Below are 27,825 nucleotides of genomic sequence, written 5' to 3'. Positions count from 1 at the left end.
AGGCCGGCCGCTGGCGGGAAGGGGTCAGGAAACCTCAGAGCCGCGCGGAGACAGCAGCCGCCTTGTTCCGCAGCCCGGTGGCTTTTTTTTTTTTTTTTTCGCCTCCCAGGGGCCAGACATCCCCACCCCCCCGCCCCCCCACCCCCCCCTTCTCTTGCAGCTTCTTTCCGCCCTGGCTCTGAAAGCGTTAACCCCAGAGCTTTTCGCACCCCACCCGCACTCCCCCGCTCCAGCCCAAGGTTCCTAAAAAAGAAAGGTGCAAAGTTTGGTCCAGATAGGGAGTGAATGATCAAAGCCAAGCCGATACTTCCTGTTGCTCGGACACTATATATAACGTGATGAGTGCACGGGCTGGAGACGCACCGTAGCGCTCGCCCCGCAGCCGCCGCTTCCGAGCACCTGAGGTTTCCCGGGGACCACAATGAACAAGCTGCTGTGCTGCGCGCTCGTGGTAAGTCCCTGGTCCCGGGACGCCGGCACCGGTGCCCCGGGCGCCTGGGGAGGCTGCTCGCCTCCCGGTCTCCCCATCTCCCCTCGGACTGATGGGGACAAAGCTCAACTTGCTCCCTCTCCCAGGAGAGATTTGGGTCAGGTTATGGAACAGGAGACCTCTTTCCAGCTGATTGTGCTTCTCCTAGGGTATCCCTGTACACTGGAAAGTTCCCGCTGGGTTTGTGGAGAAGTAAGGCGCTCTGGACCATTTTTACTTGAATGATTTTTATCCATTTTATTGTCTTTCTTCATCTTGGATGGTTCATACCATCTTTGCACATTATTATTAGCAATAAAGTGGTCCCTTAGAATCAAAATAAGTTGGGAGATGTAGACTTCTTAAAACTATTGTCGTTAGAATAAAATTTGGATGCAGTGAATATGATATAACATCATTAGGCTCATTCCCCACTTAAGCAAATGTTATGGGAAATTTTGAATAATTGGCACCAGAGAAAAGATTACCCATACACACACACTCTTTACTGTGCAATTTAACATTTTAATAACATTTTATTATTAAAGTGGGATATTTCAGTTCTCAATTTCAATATAATGTGGAAAATATTGGTGAGATAATGTAAATTAGGTTCTAAAATATATTTAAATAATTGAAGGTCAGTGCTAAATAGGGCTAAAAGTTATTTTAAACATACAATTTGGAAGAGAAAGGAACCTCTGTAACTTTTAGCTTTTTTTTAATATAGATTTTGACCAATCAAGTTAATAAGATTTGTATATAGATCGTCCCATCATCAATGACTTATTTCCTTTATGTCACTAGAGTGTGGAATGCATTGACATATGAATCAGACATCCATGAAAGGATAGGAAAATACATATTTAAGGCACATATGTGTTTTGGAAGTTGTTGCAGTAACTACTTGAATGTCAATGTCCAACCCACAAAGAGTGAATGGAAGGCTAGGAAGTCTTCCATTTAGTTCCTGGGATACACAAACATAAGTAAGTAAATTAATAGCAAAGTCACTAAAGAAAAGGTAGATTAACAGGAGTCCACACTTAAGTATGCTAATCTTATGTACCACTACATATACATATATGTGTATGTGTGTGTGTATATATATGTGTGTATATATATATTGTATAACTCCACCAATATGGATAGTATGGAGAACTTTTTAAAAAGTGAACCTTTATTACAACAGGACACATATAGAGAATTGCACAAATCATAAGTGCCTAATTGAGTTTCTCAAAGTGAATACTTGTGAGCCAGCGCCCAGATCAAGGAACAGCACATTACCAGCATCCTAGAAGCTTCCTGGGCATCCTCCTTGTCACCACTACAGCTGTGACCAGAGGAATCAATTTTCTGACTTCTAATGTCATAGACGAGTTTTGCTTGTATGTGAACTTTATATGAATGAACTTTATGTACTTTTTTGTGTCTGTTTGCTTTCACTTAAGGGTCTCCTGTGAGATCATCTCCAGTGTTGGATGTACAAAAGCTCATCCATTTTCATTGCTGTATAGTATTCCATTGAGTGGCTACACCATAATTGCCTTTAATCATTCTAGTTCTGGGCTAGTGTAAATAATTCTGCTATTAATATGGGGACATATTTTTCCTAGCCTTTTGCATGCTGTCAAAGATTTAATTAATAATAAACATATTATCAGTAACTTCTAAATTTCAGAATTTCCATTAAACAATATATGTACTTAATAATGTGTTTCAAAATAATAAGTAGACAAATTTTTTGATATCTGGTCTGTGTATGGATGTAGATATGTATGTAGATAATACAGCATCCACTAATTATAGATGATACAGCATTATCAAAAGAGAAACTATTTATTGTGTCTCAAACACAGTAAATACTTTAAATTGGAATGATTTCCCTTTCCTTTTCTGTAGTTTCTGAGATTGACTTTATTTAATAATTTGAAAAAAGATACTTTGTACTTACACATGAACAGTCCAAATGCCATTTTGTAAACACCAAGATGTAGTTCCAAGACCTGGAAGCATTATAGCTATTTAGTCCTTTGTACCAGGCATGCCACCAGGCATTAGGGACAGAATGGAAAGCATGGACACGATTTCTGTCCCCATGGACCACAAAGCCTAATGGGGAAAGCAGATATTGGATGTATAATTAGAATAACAAAAAGAGAAGTACTAGGTGACTCAGAAATATAAAAGATCCCGCCTTCCAGGACCTTATAAAGGAAGTTGCTGTGCAGTGGTTATGAGTTTGGTTATTTTGAATCAAAATTCAAATACCAGTACCACTGCTTACTTGATAAAAGATTGTGGGCAATTTACATCTCTCTTGAGTTTTAGTTTTCTAAAAAATAGAGATAATAACATGCACACGTGCAAAATAACCACATAAAGTTCCTGTTCCGTATTAACACTAGCTTCTAGCCTTATGCTCACAGATAACTGTAGGATGCTCTAGACCCAAGTGAATTATGTAAACAAAGTGCTGACGACGCTCAGAGGAGGGAGAGATGGCCAGCGACTATTACCTTGAAGGAGCAATAGAATGTTTCACTGTTGGAGATAAAATCAAGGCATCCTGAATCTAAGAAGTGGAAGAAGGTAAAATTGTAAGGCAAAGTAGAACTCTAGATTCTTTTTGTGTGACCATAGGATATGCTTGTAGGCAAGCACTGAGGGGGTGTGGTCATTAGGACTAGTGCCATATTCATGGGCTTTCTGGAACACTCACTAATGTAGTTAATTAGACACCTGCTCTGCAAGGTGACGTGGTCACATCACCAAGTCGTTTCTTTCATGGTTGCTGAAGGAGCCTCCTGATCGCCTGGGAACATCCTGGTCTAGGCCTAGATTTTCACTGGTGGCTGACACCTCCCATCACAGAGTTCCAGAACCTTCCATCGGCCTTCTCAAGGCGAAGCTCTGAACCGATGTTAAGATACTAGGACTTGGGGTGGGAGAGGTGGGGTGAAGCACTGGGGAGTAGTAAATGTTTTTTCCTCAGGACAGCTGCCTGATGTGTCAGTCCTCCTTTTGTTGCTGCTTATTTTAGTTTCCTTCCCTTCCCCCAGTGGTTTGAGTATATCTGTCTAGCCTCTTTGTTTAAGAGAATGATAACTTTGAAGTTTCTAGGAGAATCTAACATATACTCAGTCCACAACAGTCCTGAACCTCTGTCCCTAGCAAGCTTTCTGGTCTCTATCACCCATGAATCCTCAGCACAGTTCCCAATTTCAATCTGGTCTTTAATTTTACTTCTTAGGTTAAAACCACAGTTGTTAGATTCCACTGGTTGGGGAAGAAGGCATCTTGTGCCAGATGTTTTATCCACTCAGTTCTAGAAGGAGAGCTATGGCAGTGTCTATCAAAGGGGCATGAAACACACACTCAAATATTCTTGCTCTCCTGTCCACTGACTTGCCAGCTGGGTTTTGCTCTAAGCAACCCTCAGCCCCCCTGCCCCCATGTTCCCTTTTCATGAAAGCTTTCTGTGAAAAGCATTATTTCCTTTTGCATCTCGTTGACCAGTAGTATTTCCTTTAGCCTGAGTTTCTCCTTTGCAGCCCCGCAAAAAGAGGATTGGGAAGTATATTGCAGAGAAAGAGTAATTTTATAAAAAATTATGTTTGCATTATGCAAGGCCTTTGCTTAAGGATACCTGGCTATCCCGATGTTGTTACTATGGAGCAGAGATGCCAACACTATCAGTGTGTTTGTGTGTCTTACCCTGTAGAGCAGTAGTTCTCCGTCAGATCAGACTTCTTCCATGCACTTACCAAATAAATCCTTTGTAGCAACTCCCTTGCTCTCCTGAAATGAAATTTAGAGCACATATATTTTACCTACATACAGAATTTTAAAAAATCAATATACCAGCGTAACTATACTATAAAAGAGAAATAAAAAGGAAGTGATTTATAATAAAATAAGCTTCACTAGAAGACTTAATGAAGTAATGATATGTTAGCATCTTTATGTAGAATTGCCATGAACAGACCACAAGGAACAAAGACAGGAGCACGTGTCAGACTGGGGTTCAAAACCATGGTCAGTGTTGGCTTTGGTGCTGTGACTTTTTGAAATGGTGAAAAAATCTCGCTAAAGTTTTAAACAAAACAAAGTACTACCCTCTATCAAATTTTATGTTGTTAAATTCCTAGAAAATTCAATATGTATAAAAATCATGCAAAAACCACTTTTTCATGTGTGTGTGTGTGTATGTGTGTGTGTGTGTAACGGAGTTCAAATCCAGGCTCATATAATAATAAACAGGTTTTCTGGCGTTTTTTTTAAACTTAGATCACTTATATCAGTCATCAGTAGGACATTTGAAAGTGTGTGCGGCATGGGATTATTCTTGATCATTAAGGACATCTAGCAGCACATAGAAACTGTGACAATAGAAATTCTCTGCAAATTTCCAGAACTTCTAGGGGCTAGTACTACCCCTGTGGTAAACAAAATACGAGCTCTTCAAAAGCATAGATTTTCATCCGATTCCCATTTATAGCTCCAGGTCTGCACAGTGCCTGATACTAAATGTGTGTTTGCTGAGTCAAAGGAGCTATGGTGAGATTTCCTGGGGTGTTTGTATAACCTACCAGCAGTTTCCATGGATATTCCAACAGAATGTAGCTTACTGTCAGAAATTTAACATTCTAATGTCAGCATTGATCTCTTTCAAAATATAAATATTATACCCTACCCACCTGACCAGTATTTTAAATATTCGTTTGTCCATTTCTACTATGAAGGTACATCCAATACCTTCATGGAGGTCCATTCTTAAGAAAGCAACAAAAATGAACCAGATTTATATGTAGACCCTTGCAGGTGCTACCTAAACTCAGCTGAATCCCCTTTCTGACCTTCCCATCGGTGTTCATTCTTGGTTTGATCAATTTGATACGTTCATAAAATATCCCAATGGAAATGTCAAATAGGTATTTGGATTCAAAAAAGTTCAGAGTGCAGGAGAAGCCTGGACTGGAGATAGAAAATCTGGGTCATGAGCAGAGACTGGGTTTTTAAAGCCATGGGGAAGGATGATTTCACAGGGCAAGAGAGGAAGGCAGGAAGCAGCCCCAGAGTGCATTTCTGATGCTGATAAGTAAACAAAATGCAAATATGAACAGTAATAGCAGCCATGTTTAGAAAAGAAAACAAAAATCAAAATAAAACTTAGCAACCCACAAGAGCAGGAACTAGTCAATCGGAAATCCTAGCAACATCTGTAAACTATCTATGCAAGAAGAAAGAGTGAGGTATAGCTAACTTGAAATACACACGGTATTTTTATGTGACATGTAATTAGTTTTTGGAACTCACTACCACAGAATATTTATTTTGGGGTAACTAGCATAGAAAATCTAAAAAAAGAATTCTTTTAGACAGTTGTAAGGGATAAGAATAGTGTTACAACGCATTAGGTAAGAAGCTGTGTGGTACCCGCTCCCTCTCACATTTACCTGGCCTTGCTAAATGAATGTTCCAAGGGCCAGAACAGTCTACAGACACACTAAAATGGTTTTCCTCAACTACAAGGTGACATAACTTCCCAGGTGCCTGGGTAGGTTTTTTTTCACCCCAATTTCTCAGAAGCACCTGAATCAGCCAGACCATAAATGGATAGAGGATGCAGGAGGAAATGAAATGTCATTTCTGAAGCCCTTCTAAAAAAGTAATGTGCTCCCCAAAGCCCTGATTTATTACTTTCTTATTGGAATTTTTTAAAAATCCATCTCTTTAGCATTATAGTTTTAATACTGTGAAAACATTGTTTAATTTCCTGGAAGCATCTTCTATAAAAATGAAATGGGTAGCCTTAGGATTTTCACTTCAATTTAGTCTGTACCCTTGGAAGCATTTTCTATAAGAGCCTCTTAAATGATCAACTATAAAATAGGAAAATCAGTGTCAAGATGAATTTAGATTTAAAACAAAATAGTAATTTAGCTAAGCTTTGTGACTGCCTTTGGTAAATTCAGTTTTCTTCTCTGGTCTTTGATCCCCAAACCTCCCTTGCCATGTAATGATACTTTCTTGTTCAAGAAAACTATTTTACTCTTAGCAAATATGGATATCTAGACCCTATTCTTTAGAAAGCTCCCCACCACCCCATCATCCATTGGCACCCATACCACCACCACCACCACCACCAACAACAAAAGTAACTTAGGAATTCAGTTGTGTAGCATAATGACAGAAGGACCTCTACAATAGCAGACAAGAAGCAAGGGCTCTTATTTCTCAATTTTGCCCTAGACTCTGAGGTCCAGTCAGTGACTTCACTTCTCTGGGTCTTACTTTTCTCATCTCTAAAACAGGGGTGTTGACTCAGGTGATATGTGGAAGGTCTGCTTTATTTTTAAGCTTTCATCATTAAAAATGAATTAAAATTTTTATTATATACTGTTTAATATTCCAAATACACAACAATCAAATAGACTTATTTATCTATGATAAAAGTATCCTAAAGAAATTTAAAAAAAATCTATTTTGTTGCAATTGTCAAAGTTTCTTCTGCCCAACTGGTTTCACTTATAAGAAATTCTGTTTAAGTCAATGAGGTCACATGAGGAAGCAGCTTTTGAAATGTCACCTACTTTTAAGTAGTAAGGCTTCCCTGCTTTAGGATCACAGATTATTCTTTTAAACCAAAAATTTTTTTTTCATTCTGAAACAAGTCCTTTTTGTCTATAGCTAGCAGAGAAGCCATTTCTGTGAGTATTTTCATATTCCATTTAGTTAGAAGCCAGGACCAAGCCATTCCCTCAGGACTTATTAGATATGGTCACCAGCACTCTCCTTTGACTCCTTAAGCAGAGTTTTCTTTGAATTTGTATTCACAAGGAAGTACCTGACAACTGCATACTGCTCTTTGGAATAAGGGTTAAACATGCAGGTGAAATAAGCATGATACTGAGGAGGCTGGCCTGACCATTAAATACTGCCCTGGGATTCTCCATGGGCGATAGCCACAACCCTCTGTTCCCACTCTCTCTTTCCTGTGTCTTAATATCCAGTAAAAAGGAAAAAGAAAAAAACTAGGTCAAATAAAGGTCAACTAGAAAGTGTGGGTGATATTTATTGAACAGTGATGTAGCTGTTAGTACTATTTGTAAGCCTTCTCCATTCTCCTTCCTTCCAGAAACCTGGTAAGACTGTACTTCTCAGCTTTCTCTGGGGAGGAAGGAGGTGGGGTGTGAATAGTTCTGGCAATGACTTGTGAGTTTAAATGATATGTCACTTCCGCATTAGAGCACTTAATTGCCCGTGTATGGCACCCGCCCCCAACATTTTTTTTTCTTTCCCTCTTTCACAGCAAACCGACCGCGTTCCAGATATTAATTTCTATATCATCCTAGGTCCTGGACAGAGGGCAATGCTGATAGCCTTCATTTTCACAAAAATCCTCTGATGTGGAGACTGGTGTCTGTTTTACAGGCGAGGAAACTGAATTCAGAGAAGCTAAGTAATTTTCCCTAAGGTGACCTAGCTGAGAAGTTTCTTCTGTCCTATAGGAGCTTGCATCTAGCAGCTGAGTATAGTGAGAAATATGCCTAAAGCAGAGGAAAGCTTCTGGGTTCCTTCAACTGGAGTTCTCTTATCTTCTGGGGCTAAGAATGTCCTGGGATGGAGCTCAGAGTCATGTCCTTGGGCAAAGTGATTGCAATGTATTTTTTCAGCTCCTCCTTCAGCTGGAGGGGGTCACCATGTTTTTGTCTTTGTTTTTTTCTGTTGAAATTAAATATCCTGGCCTCCTTATTGGACTTGAGTTCTAAGTCCCTTAGGATATAGAGCATGGGGCAAACACTTTATAATTTAGTTCCTTATTAGAAAAGTGCAATCCTAGGGAGGCAAGAATGAGCAAAAGAAGAGTTAGCAAAAAAGGAAGGAAAGCAAATTCATGGGGGTGAATCACAGAGAAGCCACTGCTTAGTATAAAGTAGTCTCACAGGACCATCTTTCAGAGACGCTGTGTGAACTACTGCATTTCAGGACAGAAGAGAGAGAAGAATTTATTAACAGGATAAATGATATAAATGATAAATAGATAGGTAGATAGATAGGTAGATAGATAGGGGATGGCATGGATGGGTGGATGGATGAGTGGACAGATGGACAAAATACAGACGTTACTGAATTTTACATTGTGTCATAGGTGATCATTTATATGCCTATCTCCTTCGTAACACTGCAGGACCCCAGAGGGAAGAGTCAATTGTTAAAGGCTTAGGTTCAGACAGGTTTGGATTTGAATCCCAGCTCAGATGAGTACTAGCTCTGTGACTTTTGACAAGTCTTTTAACTTTTCTGAAACTCAGTTTACCATCCATAAAATGGGAATAATACTGTCACCTCAGAGGTGGTCGGACGGGATGGATGACAATAGCATGTGAAGAAAGGGCTCAGTATGGAGCCTACTATGTAATGATGTTATAATATACTATGCTTTTTTATTCACCATATCATCCAGGGCTTCCAGAATGATGTTGTGCATGTTGTAGGCACACGATAAATGTCTACATGTTTAAGTCACATCCTGTTTTATCCCATTTCCATTTCTAGTTTCTATTCCATTTCATAACCACCATGGCTGTTCTTTTCTAACTTTCTTTTGCCGGCTGCCCTTAACCATATATTGACTGGGCTTCAATCTAGATCGTTAGCAACCAGAATGATTTATAAGATGATGTGAGCAATGTATTATCTTCGAGGAAAGGTAGAAATAAAATGGAATTTAAAAACTGATGCTCCAAAATATCACCATACTAAAATGTATTGCCAACTTTGAGCCCAAAATGCCAGGGACTGTAGCTGGAAAACTTTGAACTAGTGAAGTCGCCCTCGTGCTTGTCAAGTGGGCCTGAATGGACAGAATTATAAGGAAAATTGCAACCAAGCCCTGTTACTGAGTTGAAATTTTCAGAATTGATGCTATATCTCAACTCTGGTGATTAATAGAAGCCCAAGAGAAGAAATATTAAGATCTGAGATCCAAAATGTGGGAGATTTCTATACATCTCCCTTGGAAAGTTTGAAGGGTTTACCTGCATTACAGTTTCCTTTGCTGTAGAGATTTTCTCATTTATTCGTTAATCTATCAAATGCTAATTATCTGTAAAACTCCTCTGAAGCAGCAAAAGCATCATAAGCAAATCTGTTCTGACAATTCTGGTTGATTCCAAACATAAACAAAGTGCTGCTAATTAATTAATTTTAGAAGCCTCCAAACAACTAAAGGAAAATTCTTGAAGGGAACCAAAAACACCACATTTAAAGTTAAGTTTTACCTGGAGACAGTTCTTCAGCCCCAAGGGAAGCTAAAGAGTGTAAAATCTGGCCCAGTTATTCATCTAATAAATCATAATTGCTTGTGTTTCCTTTCTCCTGTTTACTTAGCAAAAGCTGTTGGCAGCAAATCAGTTCCTAATAGATGAACAGATTTAATGCATTTGCTCTACATCCTTACCTAGAGACCTAATCCCGGCTCTTGCGGAAATTATTAAGCAGTGGTAGACCCTCAGGTGGGGAACTGGCAGCAGCAGATAAACCTTTCAAATGAGCTCCCTGCTTTTTCACACATTTACCTTTAAAATAGAAGCTGAATATAAATGGAACAGTACACGCAAAATGCCAAGCAAAATGAAAGATGCTTAAAAAAAATCTTCCTCTAGGCAAATTTTGTCGTCACTGTCATTTTACAGATGGCAAAATTGCAGATTTTGTGCTTGTCCTTGAAAATTTATCCTTTACATGGAGGCTATTTACCTGTGTCTGTAGAATCACCAGTAATCCTAACTACACACAGTAGGTATTTGATATCTATTGAATTGGATAAAATTAAAATAGATATATTGAATACTTGCTATGTACAAGACGCCATGCTAAGCATTTAAGGTGTATGGAAACACATCCTTTTCTGAGCCCTCCCAAATCTGTGGAGCTGCCTTGAAATAGTTTGCTTAGACCAAGCAAGTGACACAAGTTGGGAAGATACTGAAACTGATTTTAAAAACAAGTCAGACATGCTTTTTCTGGAGATGATTATGAATAGGATAGATAATCGACTTACGGCACATTTTAGGCGTGTTACTTCCTACTGAACAAGGTCTCCCCAAATGAGTCTGATATGAAGTGTCCCCCATTTCTCACCTCCTGTATAATTAGCATGGGTAATAATGACTCATTCTTGTCTGGAATCTTATTCTTTACCATGTTTATTTGTGTTCCTTTACTAATTTGAAAACTATTATATAGGGACAGATAAAATAAGGATTACTCTCATTTTAGAGGTAAGTTAACGGCCAAGGGCTATTAAGCTGGTGGTTGAGCTGAGTTTGGAACCCTGGTCTGCAGGTTCCCAGCTAAAAGTGCTGCTGTTAATTCACATCGATCTAACCAATCTAAAAGCTGTATGCTATATAGATCTTATCATTCATTATCCATTTAGCGTTCTTCTTGAAACTTTCTGTGATATCCCTACTTTTTTTCCTTCTCTTTTTAAAATTAATTAATTAATTAATTTTATTTATTTATTGGCTGCGTTGGGTCTTCATTACTGCACGTGGGCTTTCTCTAGTTGCTGGGAGCGGGGGCTGCTCTTCATTGTGGTGTGCAGGCTCTTCATTGTGGTGCGCAGGCTCCTCATTGTAGTGGCTTCTCTTGTTGTGGAGCACGGGCCCTAGGCGCATGGGCTTCAGTAGTTGCGGCACATGGGCTCAGTAGTTGTGGCTCACGGGCTCTAGAGCACAGGCTCAATAGTTGTGGCACACGGGCTTTGTTGCTCCATGGCATATGGAATCTTCCCAGGGCAGGGCTCGAACCCGTGTCCCCTGCATTGGCAGACGGATTCTTTACCACTGTGCCACCTACGAAGTCCTCTTTCTCTTTTTCATCTCATCTTGCAAATGTTTGTAGGTCCCAAAGGTTAACACTGTAATCTTTTTTTGCTTATGTACAACATGCTTGGGTAATGCCATCCTACTTCTCTGTTTCTGGAGCCATTTGTGTTCATAACCCTGAAATCTGTGTCTTTAGCTGCATTCCTATCCTGAATACCCAATACATATATTTAAGTGTCATTCAACATCATCACTTGAGTCTTATAGTTGGAAGATCCAAAACTAAGTTCACTGTTTTCCTCCACAACTGTTTCCTCCTCCTGCTGTCAGTAATTAATGAAAACACTACATAATAGTCAGAATTCACGGGCATGTTCTTCACTTGTTCTTTCTAGTACCTCCCTCCCCATGCTAACCTATCATATCTACCCCTTCCTCTCGTCCTTTCCACTAATTTCAGCTTCTCCTCATTCTTAACCTGTTTCTCTACTGTCTTTTCTTGATCCTTTTTCCCCTCTGTTTTACCTCCAATTGTTTTGCAGTGATTTATGAGTATTTTACATCAGCCTAGGCTTTTGGATGAATGATCCTCGCAAACAGGAATATTAACTTATTCAACTCCATCGCTTAGCAATATTTCCAGATCATAGTAATTGTTTCAGTAAGTGTTTGCTGAATGAATGCATAATTATTCAAGGAATGGAGGAAATAGGGAAGAAGTAACTACACTATAAGAGTCTAGAAAGTCAAATAAACTAACCTTCATAGGAAAAGAGGTTTTTTAAAAACTAAGCTTTATAGTTTATACTACAAGAGATCTTTAGGAAGCGCCCCATGATATATATCCTGAATGTTTCCTTTCTTGGCTGAGATGAACTGTAAAATGCCATGGTTTCCAAATTGACCAGAAGTTTAGCTAACTCTGGATAGTCCTCAAATAGTTCTCTGCGGCAAAGATCATGACGAGGGATCACAAAAGGAACTCCCAAACCAAGTAGTTATTTCAAGCTTTGCGTGGGCTCCTTTTAATGAATTTTCCATAAACGGAAACCCACTGGGTCACTCATGGTTCTGCATACCAGAGAGCAAGCCCAGTAGTATGGGACTGGCTGCATTGCATCATGCAAAAATAAACTTGCTGGAGGAAGTGTATTCTTGTATCCTTTAAGAAGACGCACATACTGGTAGTCTGCTGTAGTGAAATCATTTGTCATCTGAGAAATGTCCATCTCAGTAACTTTGGGTAAGATACTAATCTTAGCACAAAGAAAGAAGAATCATCAGTTCATCTGGACTTCGGGAGGTTTCTGTTGATCTTCTCACGTTCGTGATCTCCTAACGCCATGCTCTGGAATCTGAGTGAAAAGTTAGCATTTTAGGGCTTACTTTCGGACTATGCATGAAGGCTATAGCATAAGTGAGGGCATTTGGTAAATGTTAAAGGATTGGGCCAGATAATAAGTATTCCATGACATGCCCCGGGTTTTGATGCTGCCTCCACTAATTACCGTGACCTGGGATGGTTAGTCACCCTAAGACTCATTTTTGTAGTTGGTGGAGACTTAATGATGATAATGGTAAAACATCCTGAAGTAGGTACAAACCAATGTGTTATAAAGGTTATATTTTAGTCCACCGCCTGGCACAGAGATTTAATGTGTGTATGTTAGGATGGAAGAGACAGAACAGAATTCCACCTTCATGTTGCCTATTTTTGCTTCCACGACCATATCACTCCTAAATATGGGGAATTTTTGATAGAAATGTTATGTTTGAGACTAAGAGTTATGTGATTAATTGAAAAATCAGTTAAAGCATTTAATAATAAAAATTACTTACCTATATCTTAAATATTTTATTTTGACTTAAAACCTTCAAGTAAACATTCATCCACCTGTATTTTGAGATCGAGCCAAGGCCTTTTTTGGAACCTGTGTTGGCTAATGGGAGCCCCGTGGTGTCTTTTTTACAAAACCCTTATCTAAAATGTATGGCCCATCCATTTCAGTTTTGGAACTTAAAGACATTTATGAAACAAATGGATTTTATAATCCTTCTGGATGTTTTCCCCATTTTGTTTTGGCAGGTGTCTCAGCTACCCCAAATTCTATGGTAGGGTTTTGTTGTTGTTGTTGTTTTGTTTTTTTCATGCCTCATCTTTATCAAGTCATCTCCCAAGCATTCAACTTACTTTTCATAGAAAAATAATTATTTTCACACCCATTTTACAGGTTTACATAATATCTGAGTCACCTAACTATAGTTACAACTACAGCATATGCAGACATATAGGTACAATGAGCATCAACGGATTCAGCAGTAAACATACCACTGACTTTTGTTAAGCGTGCATCTCACTGGTGAGAGCAAATGGGAGTTGGAATACTAAAGGAGAAGGCAGGGCTAAGAATTCAGCGTGCTCGGGCAGCCCTTGGTTTTGCAGGGGGAATGGAAGGCATGGGTGAATCTGAAAACTGGAGGTTGGGAAGAGAGTTCTGCAGTATAGGCATACCTTGCAGATATTGTGGGTTTGATTCCAGACCACCACAATCAAAGGAATATTGCAATAAAGCACATCATATGAATCTTCTGGTTTCCCAGTACATATAAAAGTTATGTTTACACTATACTGTAGCCTATGGTGTGCAATAGCCTCATGTCTGCAAAATAATGTATATACCCTAATTAAAAAGTACTTTATTGTCAAAAAATGCTGTCATCTGAGATTTCACTAAGTCATAATCTTTTTTTGCAATAATAACGTTAGAGATCACTGATCACAGGGAAGTCCCTGGTGGTCCAGTGGTTAAGATTCTGCACTTCCACTGCTGGGCCATGAGTTCCATCCCTGGTCGGGAAATTAAGATCCTGTATGCCATGAGGCGCAGCCGGGACGTAAAAAAAGATCACTGGTCACAGATCACCACAACACATAGAATGATAATGAAAAAGTGTGAAATATTGCAAGAATTATCAAAATATGACACAGAGACACAAAGTGAGCCAATGTTGTTGGAAAAGTGGCACCAATAAAAGCTCAATGCAGGGTGGACACAGACCTTCAGTTGGAAAAAAGCATACATCTGCGAAGCACAGTAAAGCAAGGTATTGTAAAAAGGGGGTTTACGAATGAAACATTGTGGAACAAGAAGTAGGAGGGGGAGTTAGAGCAAAACATTTATTTCCAAGGTCATTGGCCACTTAAACTCTGTCAATATTACAGTTGTAGAATATCAAGATGGTAGAGCTAGAAAATACTTCAGAGAGTAACTAATTCAACCCATCCACCACCTTCACCCACTACCATCACCTGCTAACATTTGATAGATGAGGAAAGATGGTTGGGTTTGAAATAGAATATTCTTTAACACTGCCCAACATTAAAAAAAAAAAAAAAGGAAGGTGAGGAGAGGGACAAAACTATTAGAGATGGAGCCTTAACTGTCCTTTTAAGAAAAGAGACATGGGGGGCTTCAGGAAGGCTTCTTGGACTGATGGGAAGCACTAGATTACAGGACTTTTCACGGATTCAGTCCCTTCAAGGATTAGGGCTCTACACTGAAGGATGGACAGATAGGGAATGGGAAGAGGAAGAAAGAAAAAATGTAGAGAAAATTCCATTTAATTTTTCTTTAAAAATCTAGCATAACCCAAAGCAGACTGGCCTCTTTTATAGACAGCACTTTATGCTTCTGCAGAGACACCTATGTATGTGTCCTAGCTTTGGCAGATATTCATCAGTGGTCATATGCTTCATACAAAAATTTATTTTTGAACTTTTCTTGGACTTTAAATATTATCAGCTGGCAAAGGAGCTAGAGCCAGTGTTAAGACGGTCTATCCTCCTTTGGCATCTTTTTCATTGCTTTTCCAGGAAATGCAGAAGAAAGTGAAAGAGAGGACTGAGATGAAGAGCTTTATTAATTTGCCCATACACCGTCCAGTAACTGGTTCCAGAAATTCTGTGCGGGAATTGGGGCTAACCAGAGATGGAGACTAAGTATCCAATTTTGGCCACACAGAGTTCTGTCTTTTTACCAAAGTGGAAAATTTTCAAATAAAACACAGAGGCCCAGTAGAACTTGCTGAAAACAAGTCTGCAGTTTCTGAAGGCTTTCCAATTTTAAAAAATATATACGATAATTCCATGTGGTAGTCTAGGAGAAATGACCTTCACCATTATAATTGCTCTCTAATCCTTAAGTCAACTTGATTTTTTTTTTTTCACTGTGGATTCCTTTCACCTCAGCTTCCCTGTATTTTGAAGAAATGGCAAGTAATTTCCTAAGCATGGTTTCAGGAAACCAACAGTCATGTCCAACTGCCTAGAAAAATACAAATTGCATCAGTAGTCTTGGTCAGATCTTGTGTTTGTGTGGCTGCTTCTAGTGAGGAACACAAGCACCATCTGTGGGGTTTTCCCATCTCATCCTCATCACTTCTTGGTAAGAGAGAAAAGGGTCAGCTGATGAGTAAATGAGCCGTGTTGGTGTGGGAAAGGGGGGTGATGGGAAGTCAGGCAGGGGTAAGTCTCAGGACCGCTAGCCCTACCAGGATGGGGCTTCCTCAGCAGTAGCAAGCAAGACAAAGGCGTCCCTATGGACCTCTAAGCTGGGCCTCTTGAAAAAACAGAACCCTCAAAAGTGGCTTTTCAGGAAATCAAAAGTGAGCATCAAGAGAAAGAAAGCATGCTGCATTGCTTTCCTGTGTCTTTGCAAGTTGCATCAGGAAAACGTCATTCCATAGCGCTGAAGATTTTAGAAATAGTTGAGCCAAACCCACACAAGAGGCCTTGAAAAATATCGCATAATATTATTCGAATGACCAAGTAGCAACAAAGTCAATTCCGTCTTGCTTCATTTCCTTCAAAATGTTGATCGTTATTTGTAATTATTTACTTCTTCACTTCTGTGTTCTCTGCCTCCTCACTAGACTGAGCGGTTTGAAGAGCATCTTTGTTTTGTGTGCCACCATGTGCTAAGATAACTGTGCGCAATGCCTGGTACACAGTGGGTGATCAAGAGATAGGTGATGAATGAACAGACTCCATCTATTGCTGAAAGATCCAGACCCAGCCAGAGCTTTCACTCATTACTGGTCCATTTCTTTTTCCTAATGTTGACCCACTTAATCTGAGCCAATAAAAAGCCCCAGGGAAATTCAAGAACATACTTTTCCCCAAAACCTTTGGGTCATGAGAGTGTCCTGAAAATACCACCATAGCAGCCTTGATTTTGCACTGCATTCTACTTTTTGTTGGTTAGGAGTCCTGTACATCATAGCACTCTGAAAATTGCTCTCCGTTAAAAAGTCCATGGCTCTAGGTGAGATATTTTATTCTTTTCTTCTGGTTTATCAGCTCATATTAGGTCCAGACAGACCTAACACTTGTCGTGTCCCAATGAGAAGTTACTTATTAAAATGCCCAAATGCTTATGGAAAAGGCCTTTCTTTACCTTTGTTATTCCTCACTCAAAAGGGAGTGCTGTTTCCTTAGCTTGGCACACTATTCCCAGGTCAAAGGTTTTCTGTGAGATTTCCTGAGTTCTGCAAAGAAGACAGTTTGGAAAAAATTATTGTGTATGGCTTGCCACCTCCCCAAAGCCTGAAAATAGTCAGTGTTGATCCCGGTACCAAAAACAAACAATAAAAACCAAACAAACCACCCCTACACACAAACAACACTGTTTCTTCTAATTAGTGTGAAGAACGACTTCCATGTTCCCTTGAAGACCTTTTGAGATGTAGAATACAAGACAGAATACCCATTTGGAGATGCCTTTCCAAGCAGCACTCTTGCCTGCAAAATCTTCTTTCTCCTGTGCACACAGCTCTTCAGCCATTATGGATAGAAACTTCTGAAACTCTGCCTGCTCCCTGAAGTTCTTCCCAATTAACCTTAAGAGACGTGGTCATTTAATTTTCTAGACATCGTTCACCCATGAGATTCAAGACTGCGCCATGTGATGTTCTGGAGGGAATATGTCTTAAAATTCTAGGAATTTTCCAGGAGATAACCAGCTGCACAGAGACAAAGAGCATGTCTTACTCAGCAGCATGTTTCTGGTATATTTCTGGTAGGCATGCCGTACACATCTGTTGCACGAGTGAATGAATAATCAGAATGACTGTAATCGCCAACTGTTTAATTTACCCTATGTTTGGAATCATTACGTCTTAAAACGGGGCAGCTAAGAGAAAAATACCATCTAGTCCTAAATATGCTGCTGTGACCACCCCATTTAAAAACTGTAATCTCTCTACTTTCCCCTCCATATTTCCATTTTTTTTTACTTGCTCATTTTTTACAACACATCTTCTAACGTATACTTTATGTGTAATTGGTTATTTACTGTCTTACTCCTCCAGTTGGATGGTAACTCTGTAAGACAGAGTTTATTGACTATTTTATTCACTACTGTATCCCAATTGCCCAGAACAGAGCCTGGCACATATTAAGGGCTCGATAACTATCGTAAAATGAATAAATGAAATAACGTTTATTGAGTATGGGCTCCACACATGGGAATCACGGCAGGAGAGTTTTAAATCCCCAGCCCCAACTTCACACCTGTGGAATCAGAATGTTTAGGGATATAAACCCAAGGAATTTACATTTAATCAAGGTTTCTAGGTGATTCTGGTGTAGCTGTTCTGAGAACCACTAGTTGGCCCAACTCATTAATCTAGCAGTAATCCTGAAGCCCACGGAGGTAAAGTGTCACTCAGGGCACATAGGTTATTTAGTGGTGCATCTAAGTGTAATCATTTCTATTCCGATGAGCTTTCCACTCTAGCCATCTATGAGCTAGATGGACTTAATATGTTTTGCTGCTATTGCATCTTTGAGATTAAGCTAATTAGAGGCAAGAATTATAGTTTCTGAACTTACTTTCTGTGGTTGTAGCTCAGTAGTCAGTAAGGGCATGAGGCTTGAGGTACGAAAGGACTCTTTGAGGTTAATGATGTTTTGCGCAAAAGAACCACCCCATTTCCATGCTAACATGCCATGATCTCCCTTTCTTCTTCTAGTTCCTGGACATCTCCATTAAATGGACCACCCAGGAAACCTTTCCTCCAAAGTACCTTCATTATGACCCCGAAACCTCTCGTCAGCTGATGTGTGACAAATGTCCCCCCGGCACCTCCCTAAAACAGCACTGCACAGCAAGGCGGAAGACCGTGTGTGCCCCCTGTCCTGACCACTACTACACAGACAGCTGGCACACCAGCGACGAGTGTCTGTACTGTAGCCCCGTGTGCAAGGAACTGCAGTACGTCAAGCAGGAGTGTAATCGCACCCACAACCGCGTGTGCGAGTGCGAGGAGGGGCGCTACCTGGAGCTGGAGTTCTGCTTGAAACATAGGAGCTGTCCCCCTGGATTTGGAGTGCTACACGCCGGTATGCGTCACCTTCCCACATGCGGCCAAATTCATTAGCACCATACAAAGTCAGGTAGTAGGGAACGTTTAAGGGAACACCTTTGTCCTGATGACATTACAGGATAGCAAATTGCAAAGGTAATAGAACCTGCTAGGTATGTACTGTGTGTCTGGATGGCTGCCAAAGAACCATTCCTCAGAGGAACACTTTGCCACTTCGTGGGGGCGATTTAGTTACAAATCTCAAATGCAGCAAATCGCTCTCTAACGAGATGCATGATGGATTGCTCTTTCTTAAAGGGACACACTCTGAGTTGCACTGTTTATAGCTGAGCTATACCTCTGTGCTTCACTTCAGCATGGACAGCTTCAAACTGCAGTGCTTTTTGACAAACATCAGAAATGTTAATTGACACCAAGAGAGTAATTATGCTGATACTAATGAGGCTCTGGTGTGCTAACGAGTGGTTATAATTAATTACGTTAAAAATGAGAATGGCGAGGGGAAATGCAGTTCATTATTAAAAATGAGGCTAGTTCTTCCTTTAGCATGGGAATTGAGTGTCTAGGAGGATAAAGACAGTAGCAGCATCTCTTCAATGAGTTTATTCTTTATCTTAGACAAAACAGATGGTCAAGCCAAGAGTAAGTACTTGTCTACAAACAAAGTACTTTCTCTTTTTGCATTTTGAATAGCATAGGTTAAGGCCAATGTGCACTGAATTTTTTAAAGCTGCAACTCACTTTTTTTTTTGCTACATTCACGGAACTTCAGTACAGTCTGCATGCTCTCCTGGCCTGGGAAAATTAAGAGTATTCACTTACTTTTCTGGAGGAAGCAGTAATCAGTATAGATTCCAATTACTCAGTCTGAAGCAGTATTTCTCCACCTCAGCACTACTGACATTTTGGAGCTGGATAATTCTTTTTGTAAAGTTATATCCCTGGTCTTTAGCCACCAGGTGCTGATAACACTCTTCCCTGAGTTGTGACAACCAAAAATGTCCCCAGACTTTGCCAAATGTCCCCTGGATGGCAAAATCACCCCTGGTTGACAACCATTGGTTTAGAGGATGCTAATTATTCATAGCTATTTTGACTTTCAGAAGTTGTAATATAGAGTCTAAATTATTATAAACATTTTAGGTTTAAAGGCCCACATAGGAAACATATTCAAAAATTGAACTATTAAGTTTCCTAAGTTGTGAATTTTATAAAATTCATCACAGGAGGTGCAAACTGCATGACAGCTCCTTAAAATGCCTCTAGTACGCGTATTTGAGGAAGAAATTGGTGACACTTAGCTTTTATTGGATGATACTTTGGACTCAAAAGCTAAGCCAGGTTGTAGAGGGGGAAGCCTGTCCAACAGAAACAGATCCATTTCATTCAATTCAGTGATTTATATACGTAGAAGAATTCACTAAGCAGGGGCGATGCAGCTTGGAACTAGAAAGCTTTGAAAAATAATGGAAGCAATAAGGATTTTTCTCACCTGAGCATGAAAATCTGTTTGTAGAATGAAGTAAGCAGGCAGCCAGAAGTCTTAGTACAAAGGTGTACGTTTATTTATTTACTTGGCTCTCCCTCCCTAAAAACCTACAAAGGAGCTCCTCATGGAAAATAGGTTTCCAGTCCAAAGACAAGGCAAGATTCTGCCGTGTTATTCTAAAAAGCATTTAATCATTCTTTGTTGTTGCTGTTTTGAAGTCAGATTGTCTTGTCCTCTCCGTATTTTACAGCTGACCCTTGAACAACAGGAGTTTGAACTGCGCAGGTCCACTTGTAGGTGAATTTTTTTCAATAGTAAATACTACAGCACTACACAATCCCAGTTGCTTGAATCTGGGAATGCAGAACCCTGGCTACAGAGGGCTGACTATAAAGTTATAATGGGATTTTTGAGTGCGCAGGGGAAACCATTGTTCGAGGATCAACTGTACTCACTTCATTCTCTTATTCATGTAATTCTTATGTAATTGCTGATGGTGAATTCTCCACTGAAAAGCAGAACTCCTCTTGCCAGTCTATTTCACATTTTGCCTGCCAGATTATACTTTGTATGTTTCTGTTGATATTAATAAGGCAAAAATCATTTACTTAGAGGGAGACATCTTTTTATAAGAAGTTCTATCAATCATAAAAGAGGAAAGTTCTTTTCAGAAAGGTCATTACATAAAGTCTCCAAATATATTAAGAAACTTTCCTTCTATAATTCTTGGATTCCTCTTGGTAAGGAATTTTAAAGGCTAAGTTACCTGTAAGAATGTCTCATACTTATGACTTTCTCATTGGGATGCATGAGAACACCCAAGCCATCACCATGTATGTCAAGAATGACAAGATTCTTCTTTGTGCAGTTGGCAAAGGGAGACTTGGATCTGGAAGTCCAAGACCATTTATTCCCAGACTATTAGCGATGAAAGAATACCATGGAATCTTTTTGTCCAAATATCTCTGCTTACAATATTATAGAATTTGGTGTCGAGTTGGATCCCATTTAAGGAGAGGAGTGTAACAAGAAAGTACTTTAAAAAATAGACCTCTTCGTAAGATGGTTCCTAAGATGATGTCACTGCAACCCTGGAAATGACATGTAACATGTGAACGTTTCATGTGTGGTTCCCCCTTGTCTTTTTTTCTGCCAACCCTCTGTCACTTTTATTGGTCAGTGCATCATCATTCCCTTTAGAAAAGAAAGAAGCCAGAGGTGAAACTAAAACCGATCCATTGTGCTCTTTTTTTCTGGTTTTGGTAAAGGATACAATGAGATGCGAGGTTGAAAATTTTAATAAATGAAGTTTATTAACTTTCTGTAGCTTTCATTTGTCCCTTTAGTATTTGGTATCTTGCGTCAGCCAGAATTGGCCTATAAAAGCTACATTTGAATACTTAAGTCTAAATCTGTTCAACTAGCTTACACTAGATGGAGGTATTTTCATAAGCAAATGCACTGTAATGTATGATCTACCCAAGCACAGAGTCAAGGGTTTGAAGATATTTATTTTTAATAGCATCTTTAGTTGTTGACTGGTTCAAGTTTTCCTGCCAGTGATTTCCCCAAATTTATCAAGTATCTTTCCACCATGAAATAAAATGCCCTTACAGTCACCCTTCCCTGAAATTTTAACAACTGTGCTCTTTTCAAACTCAACAGTTTAAGCAAACAGTATATCATCTTCCATTTACTATATAACTGCAGGCTTACACTTTTGAGTCCACAGTCAACTTTATTGCCACCTTCAAAAGTTTATTATAATGTTGTAAATTTTTACTTCTCAAGGTTAGCACAGTTATGAGTTGCTTCACAATTAGGATTCAGGAAAGAAAGAACTTCAGTAAGGACCGATTGGAATTTAACGATGCAGCATTCCATGGGTACTGATTTTAAAGGATATTACAGCAGTTACACAGCAGTCACCGTCATGATTTCCCAGGGATAATTGTGTGGAGAATATGGTTGACAACAAGATCTTACTGACACTTCAGCACAGACAGGACTAATTGAACATCCTACCCTTCTTTTCTTTCCTCTCCCATTTTGTGCTTTGTAGGTAACAACAAAACACATTTGTGTTTGTATTACAAGCAGGGGAGACTGCCTAAGGGGCTAACTGTAGAAGTTTTGTTCTGTCTAATGAAGTGAAAAATGAAAATGCCTGAAGTTTTCTGCAACATACCAGTAGCAGTAAAAACCAAGTGAAAAGTCTTACCCAAACTCTGTTAAGATCGTATCTGCTGTGAAAGTATTTGAGAAGAATGTGCTAAACGGATTGGTATTTTCTGTAGGAACCCCGGAGCGAAATACAGTTTGCAAAAGATGTCCAGATGGGTTCTTCTCGAATGAGACGTCATCTAAAGCACCCTGTAGAAAACACACAAATTGCAGTGCATTTGGGCTCCTTCTAACTCAGCGAGGAAATGCAACGCATGACAATATATGTTCTGGAAACAACGAATCGTCTCACAAATGTGGAATAGGTAATTATATTTCAAAATATCAGTCTTTGTACCATCTCTGAGTTGAATACAAGACCCTCCAGCCCTTCTTAGTCAAACTTATGTTTTCCCTTTCTTGAATTTTAACCAACTAAGACTCTTCTCTGTGCATCATCGTGAAAGCCACAACTCAGAATCTTTCAAAAAGTCCCCATCTTCTCACAATCACGCTCCAAACCCTGACTTTCACGCTTGAATCAAACGTTACCCATGGAGAGAGGGGTGGTGTAAAGATTATGTTTAAGGCCGGATTATGAGAGTCCAAATTGCAAAATTTTTTAAGCTATGCATTTTCATTACTTTTAAGAATATCTGTATTATTAGCCAACAAAGAAGCATAGTGACATAAATGGATGACAAATTAAAAATGCAACACCGGCTTTGTTACCTATGGTATTACTGCATTTATTGCACGGAAGTTCTAAATTCCTGTCCTTAAACTCTTTATTCAGAAAGGGGCACTAGCACCAAGCTCAGGTTATTTGAACGCACCCCACGTTGGTGACGGCACTAATCAGGTTGGTGTCCTCACCTTGTCGCTGCTGCCACCACGCTAATCTCAGACCTTCTACGAAGGACTCATCACACCAGGGATGATCGACCTTTTAGCATTTAGTCAGCTTGACTCTCCCCAAACATCTTTTTGTGCAACACAGATGGATATAAAACATAGGAATGTGGGTTGGGAGATTGAAGATTCAAACCCAGTGACAACATTTTTTCACTGTGTTATCAAAATCTTAGATAAGTCATGCAGCTTTTCTGCTTTCTTATTAAATAATGGAATGAGGGAAGGGGTAGTAAGAGGAGTGACCTCTAACTTTAACATTCTCTTTAATTCATTTATAATTTTATTTCTATCCTTTGAGCACTTACTATGTGTCAGACACTTCTGCTATATGGACTTTAACCTTTACAAAAACACTGTGCAGTTTGTTCAAGTTAATGTATGAACTTGAATGACAGAGTCAGATTTCCAACCCAGGCCTGATGAATCCAAAGACAAACTCTTAATCCCTAGGATATACCAACACTACCCCGACACTCAAGCCATTGCACCTCTTTTCTAAATGACACGTTTTTGTGGTTGATTATTTTTCCCATTTAATGTATGCTTATACATCTGTATCCATCCTTGTTCTCAAAGGTAAACTATGTGTCTCTGTGTGTGCAGAAAATAATATACTATTTCAGATTACTTTTCAAGCTCCCTTAAAGACAGTGATTTGACAGTGATCTTGAAGTAACCTGTAGACACCAGCTAAACCTTTAACAAAATATTTAATAGTTACATTGAAATATGTTAATGTATACATTAACATATATATTTTATGCTGTATATAGTTTTTGCTGTAATTTATTTATAGCAATATTACATTCCTGTTAGACATTTGTTAAACTCTGCCCACAGAAATGCTCTAAAAGAATATTAGAAACCCAGTTGGATTGGTGATCTGCCACTAAGACCAGGCAACAGAAGGCTGATTCTATTCAGACTTCTCATTTTAGCATGCAATATCCTGGAAAACTCAACTGTGTTGGTCTTTATTATTATTATTATTTTTGTCTACTAGACATCCAAGAGTCCAATTATTGAGTAAGTCTTGGTTTTCCCACCTTCCTTTAGACATGACCCTGTGTGAAGAGGCGTTCTTCAGGTTTGCTGTTCCTACAAAGCGCACCCCGAACTGGCTCAGCGTCCTGGCAGACAATTTGCCTGGCACCAAAGTAAGTGCGGAGAGCGTAGAGAGGATAAAACGACGACACAGCTCCCGAGAACAGACTTTCCAGCTGCTGAAGTTATGGAAGCATCAAAACAAAGACCAAGATATGGTCAAGAAGATCATCCAAGGTATGGTAACCTGAAATAAACACCTCAATCAGAAATCAGAACACCTGTTTATCATACAACAGAAACAAGGCTGTGTGCCTGTTTAGTGTGGATGATGTTTCCCTTTAAGAATTATTGTTGACCTGAAAACGTCTTCATCAAGAGCTAGTGGAGATGCTATTCCTAGAGCAGTCATGCAAGGTTTTATTCTCACCTTCTCCACTCACCAATTTCTTTTTCAAGTGTCTCTCTAAAAGGAGAGAGAATGCATCTCCAATGCAGAGCCTCTGGACATCTGACTCTGGATCCCTCAGCAGTTTTATGAGTGTCCCCTCTGGTCTATCTAGAAGTTCTTTAACCACTTTAGATCTTACCTTGCATTTCTACCAAGAAACTATGTTGTATTTATGTGGTTATTCTCTCCAGAGAGCCTCTAAGTGTCTTACAGGTATCCTCTCATTAATCCTCACAACATAGCCTATTTTAAAATTACCATTTTAATAGCATATGTTGTGAGGATTAATGAGATAAGGTCTGTAAAGTGTTTGAGCTTCTTGGAGAAAAGAGCTAGTTAAAACCAAGTACTCTAATGTTTTACAGTTTTGTAAAGAATCTCCTTTAGATACTCTGTGTGTGTGTGTGTGTGTGTGTGTGTGTGTGTGTGTGTGTGTGTGTGTGTGTGTGTATTATGATGGGAGAGAATCTGGAGGGGGAAAAGGAAGTAAGTTTCATCCAGTGTGGACTATAAGCTTTAGGATACAAAGTAGGAAAAGTCCTGACTTTAATTAGCATTGGGAGGACATGCCACAAAAAAATGAGGGAGGGTTTTCATAATGCAGACAATGTCAAAGAGAAATCCATTCTGCTCTTCACCTGTAGTTAAATGACTGAGGAGTCCTACACAACCCTAGAGCCTCAAACATCTGAAACTGAGGCAACAGATTTTAGGCGACGAACATCTTTAACAGTTGAATGGTTTCACTTGTGCAAAAAGTAAATTTGTCTTCTGTTTTTGGCAATCAAAATGTATTCTTTGAAAGTATAATTAGCCCTGAAGCAAAAAGAAAGGGAAGTAGAGAATCAGTAGAATTGGAAGGGACCGAATTTCCTATTTTATAAATGAGGACATTTCAGCCTGGAAAGATGAATGGACTTGCCTTAGGGCTCACAGATACTAAATGACTCATGTCATCAATGGAAACATTATTTACTCCCTCTTATGTTTATGTCCTAGCTCATTACTGAAATATTCTCTAGGCTGTGTGTATCCTACTGTTCTTCGGCCTCATAATACTGGGTTTTCAGATCTCCTCCTCTGTGCTGATAATCTTCTGGTGCTATTTATTAAAGACAATTTGAAGCACCTAATTCTTCAAATAGCACATATAGTGGGTTCATGAAAATTTATATTATAAAATAGCTAACTTTGTGTTTTTTCTAAAAGGTTATACTCTTAATTTCTCCAAATTTTCTTAGAAAACGGTGTGTCTATAGTTTTCTACTGTTATCTTCCAAATTTGGGCTTTTCACAAAGCTGTGCTGGATGTCTAGAATATAGAAAGCATATGATCCTATTGTAACAGAAAATAATAGTTAACTCAGTTCTCAGAAATAACTAGCATTACTTAATAAGCCCTTCCCAAAACAAAAGGAGGAGGTTATCCTTAAAGTGATGAAATTCTGGGGAACCTCCTTTTACCTCAGGGTAATTTTACGGTGGCTTCGGGTAGGTTATGTGAACGTCTCCGGGTTTTTGCTTTATGCAGATATCGACCTCTGTGAAAACAGCGTGCAGAGGCACATTGGGCACACGAACCTCACCTTCGAGCAGCTTCTAAGGTTGATGGAAAGCTTGCCGGGGAAGAAAGTGACAACAGAAGACATTGAGAAAACAATGAAGACGTGCAAATCAAGTGATCAAATCCTGAAGCTGCTCAGCCTCTGGAGAATAAAAAATGGCGACCAAGACACCCGCAAGGGCCTGATGCACGCCCTGAAGCACTTGAAGACGTACCACTTCCCCAAAACCGTCACTCAGAGTCTGAAGAAGACCATCAGGTTCCTTCACAGCTTCACCATGTACAGATTATATCGGAAGCTCTTTTTAGAAATGATGGGGAACCAGGTCCAGTCATTAAAGATAAGCTGCTTATAACCGGAAATGGTCATTATGCTGTTTCCTCACCATGGACCAGATCCAGTGAATGAGTAAACTGTTTCTCAGGCGCGTGAGGAGGGTACAATGATTTCTTTCTCATCACCAAGGACTAGATTTGGCGCCAGGGCCTGAAAAGAAACTATGGTGTGGAGAAAGAACTCACATCTCCCCCCAAAGTTTAATAAACCCCAATAGTTTATCCAACTGACCGTAGTTTATCCAGCTGTCTGGTCCAATATCTACTGACTACATTTTCCCTTGTTACTGCGTGTGGTAATTCAACTGGAAATAAGAAACTATAGACTCCATTGTGCCTTACTAAATATGGGAATGTCTAACTTAAATAGCTTTGAGATTTCAGCTGTACTAGAGGATTTATGGAAAGCTTTTTTTTTTTCTGTAAAAGTTACTAATATATCTGTAACACTATTATAGTATTTGCTATTTATATTCATTCAGATATAAGGTTTGTACATATTTCCATCCTGAAGGGAAACTGTGTAAGACTTAATTTTAGAAAGAAAACATATATATATTCTGTTTATTATTATGAGAAATGAAAGAGAGAAAATATATTTTTTAACAGAATGTTTGTAGCATTTCCTAATAGGTACTGCCATTCTTCCTGTGTATTTTTGTAATATACTTTTACCTGTATAAGCTGTAATATCATTTCATAGAAAATGCATTATTTAGTCAATTGTTTAATGTTGGAAAGTGTATGAAGTATAAATTATCTGAATATTAGATGCTCTGAGAAATTGAATGTACCTTATTTAAAAGATTTTATGTTTTTACTATATAAGCAACATCATTAAAGTTTTCAAATTATTTTTCATTGCTTTTCCTCTTGCTTTTATTTGAATGGGACATGAGTGGGTCTGAGCTTTTACAATTTTCCCTTTCTTTTATCATCAGGACCATCTGGGAATTATTAAAAATGCAGATTCTTGGACCAGTTTATTGAGAAACTCTGGGGAGGAGGGCAGAAACCTGCATTTTTAACAAGTGCCAAAGTAATTTTTATCACTAAAGTTGGAGAACTTCCGAAGTCAAGCTTAGCATACAGATGGCAGAAACAACTTACAACTGCTGTCACTAGCATCAAGAGACCAAACTGCCTAAGTTCTTTTGGTTGCAAGTA

General features: G+C 39.2%; 1 protein-coding gene across 1 annotated transcript; it reads left to right on the top strand.

The window, feature by feature from the left end:
• Positions 1 to 227: 227 nt before the first annotated feature.
• Positions 228 to 27,516, top strand: TNFRSF11B (TNF receptor superfamily member 11b). Its single transcript, XM_057736263.1, has 5 exons — positions 228 to 451; positions 18,343 to 18,712; positions 22,483 to 22,674; positions 24,320 to 24,544; positions 26,290 to 27,516. Exons 1-5 carry the CDS (start codon positions 422 to 424, stop codon positions 26,676 to 26,678), a joined length of 1,206 nt encoding a protein of 401 aa, XP_057592246.1. The 5' UTR covers positions 228 to 421; the 3' UTR covers positions 26,679 to 27,516.
• Positions 27,517 to 27,825: the final 309 nt, after the last annotated feature.

The sequence above is a fragment of the Hippopotamus amphibius genome, chromosome 5, assembly GCF_030028045.1.
Source record: "Hippopotamus amphibius kiboko isolate mHipAmp2 chromosome 5, mHipAmp2.hap2, whole genome shotgun sequence".
NCBI lineage: Eukaryota > Metazoa > Chordata > Mammalia > Artiodactyla > Hippopotamidae > Hippopotamus > Hippopotamus amphibius.
This window is presented reverse-complemented; position numbering and strand designations above follow the sequence as displayed.

Coding starts and splice junctions, on each gene's coding strand:
- TNFRSF11B (XM_057736263.1), top strand. CDS start 422: ATGAACAAGCTGCTGTGCTGCGCGCTCGTG. Junction 452..18,342: donor TGCTGTGCTGCGCGCTCGTG/GTAAGTCCCTGG, acceptor TTCTTCTTCTAG/TTCCTGGACATCTCCATTAA. Junction 18,713..22,482: donor ATTTGGAGTGCTACACGCCG/GTATGCGTCACC, acceptor TATTTTCTGTAG/GAACCCCGGAGCGAAATACA.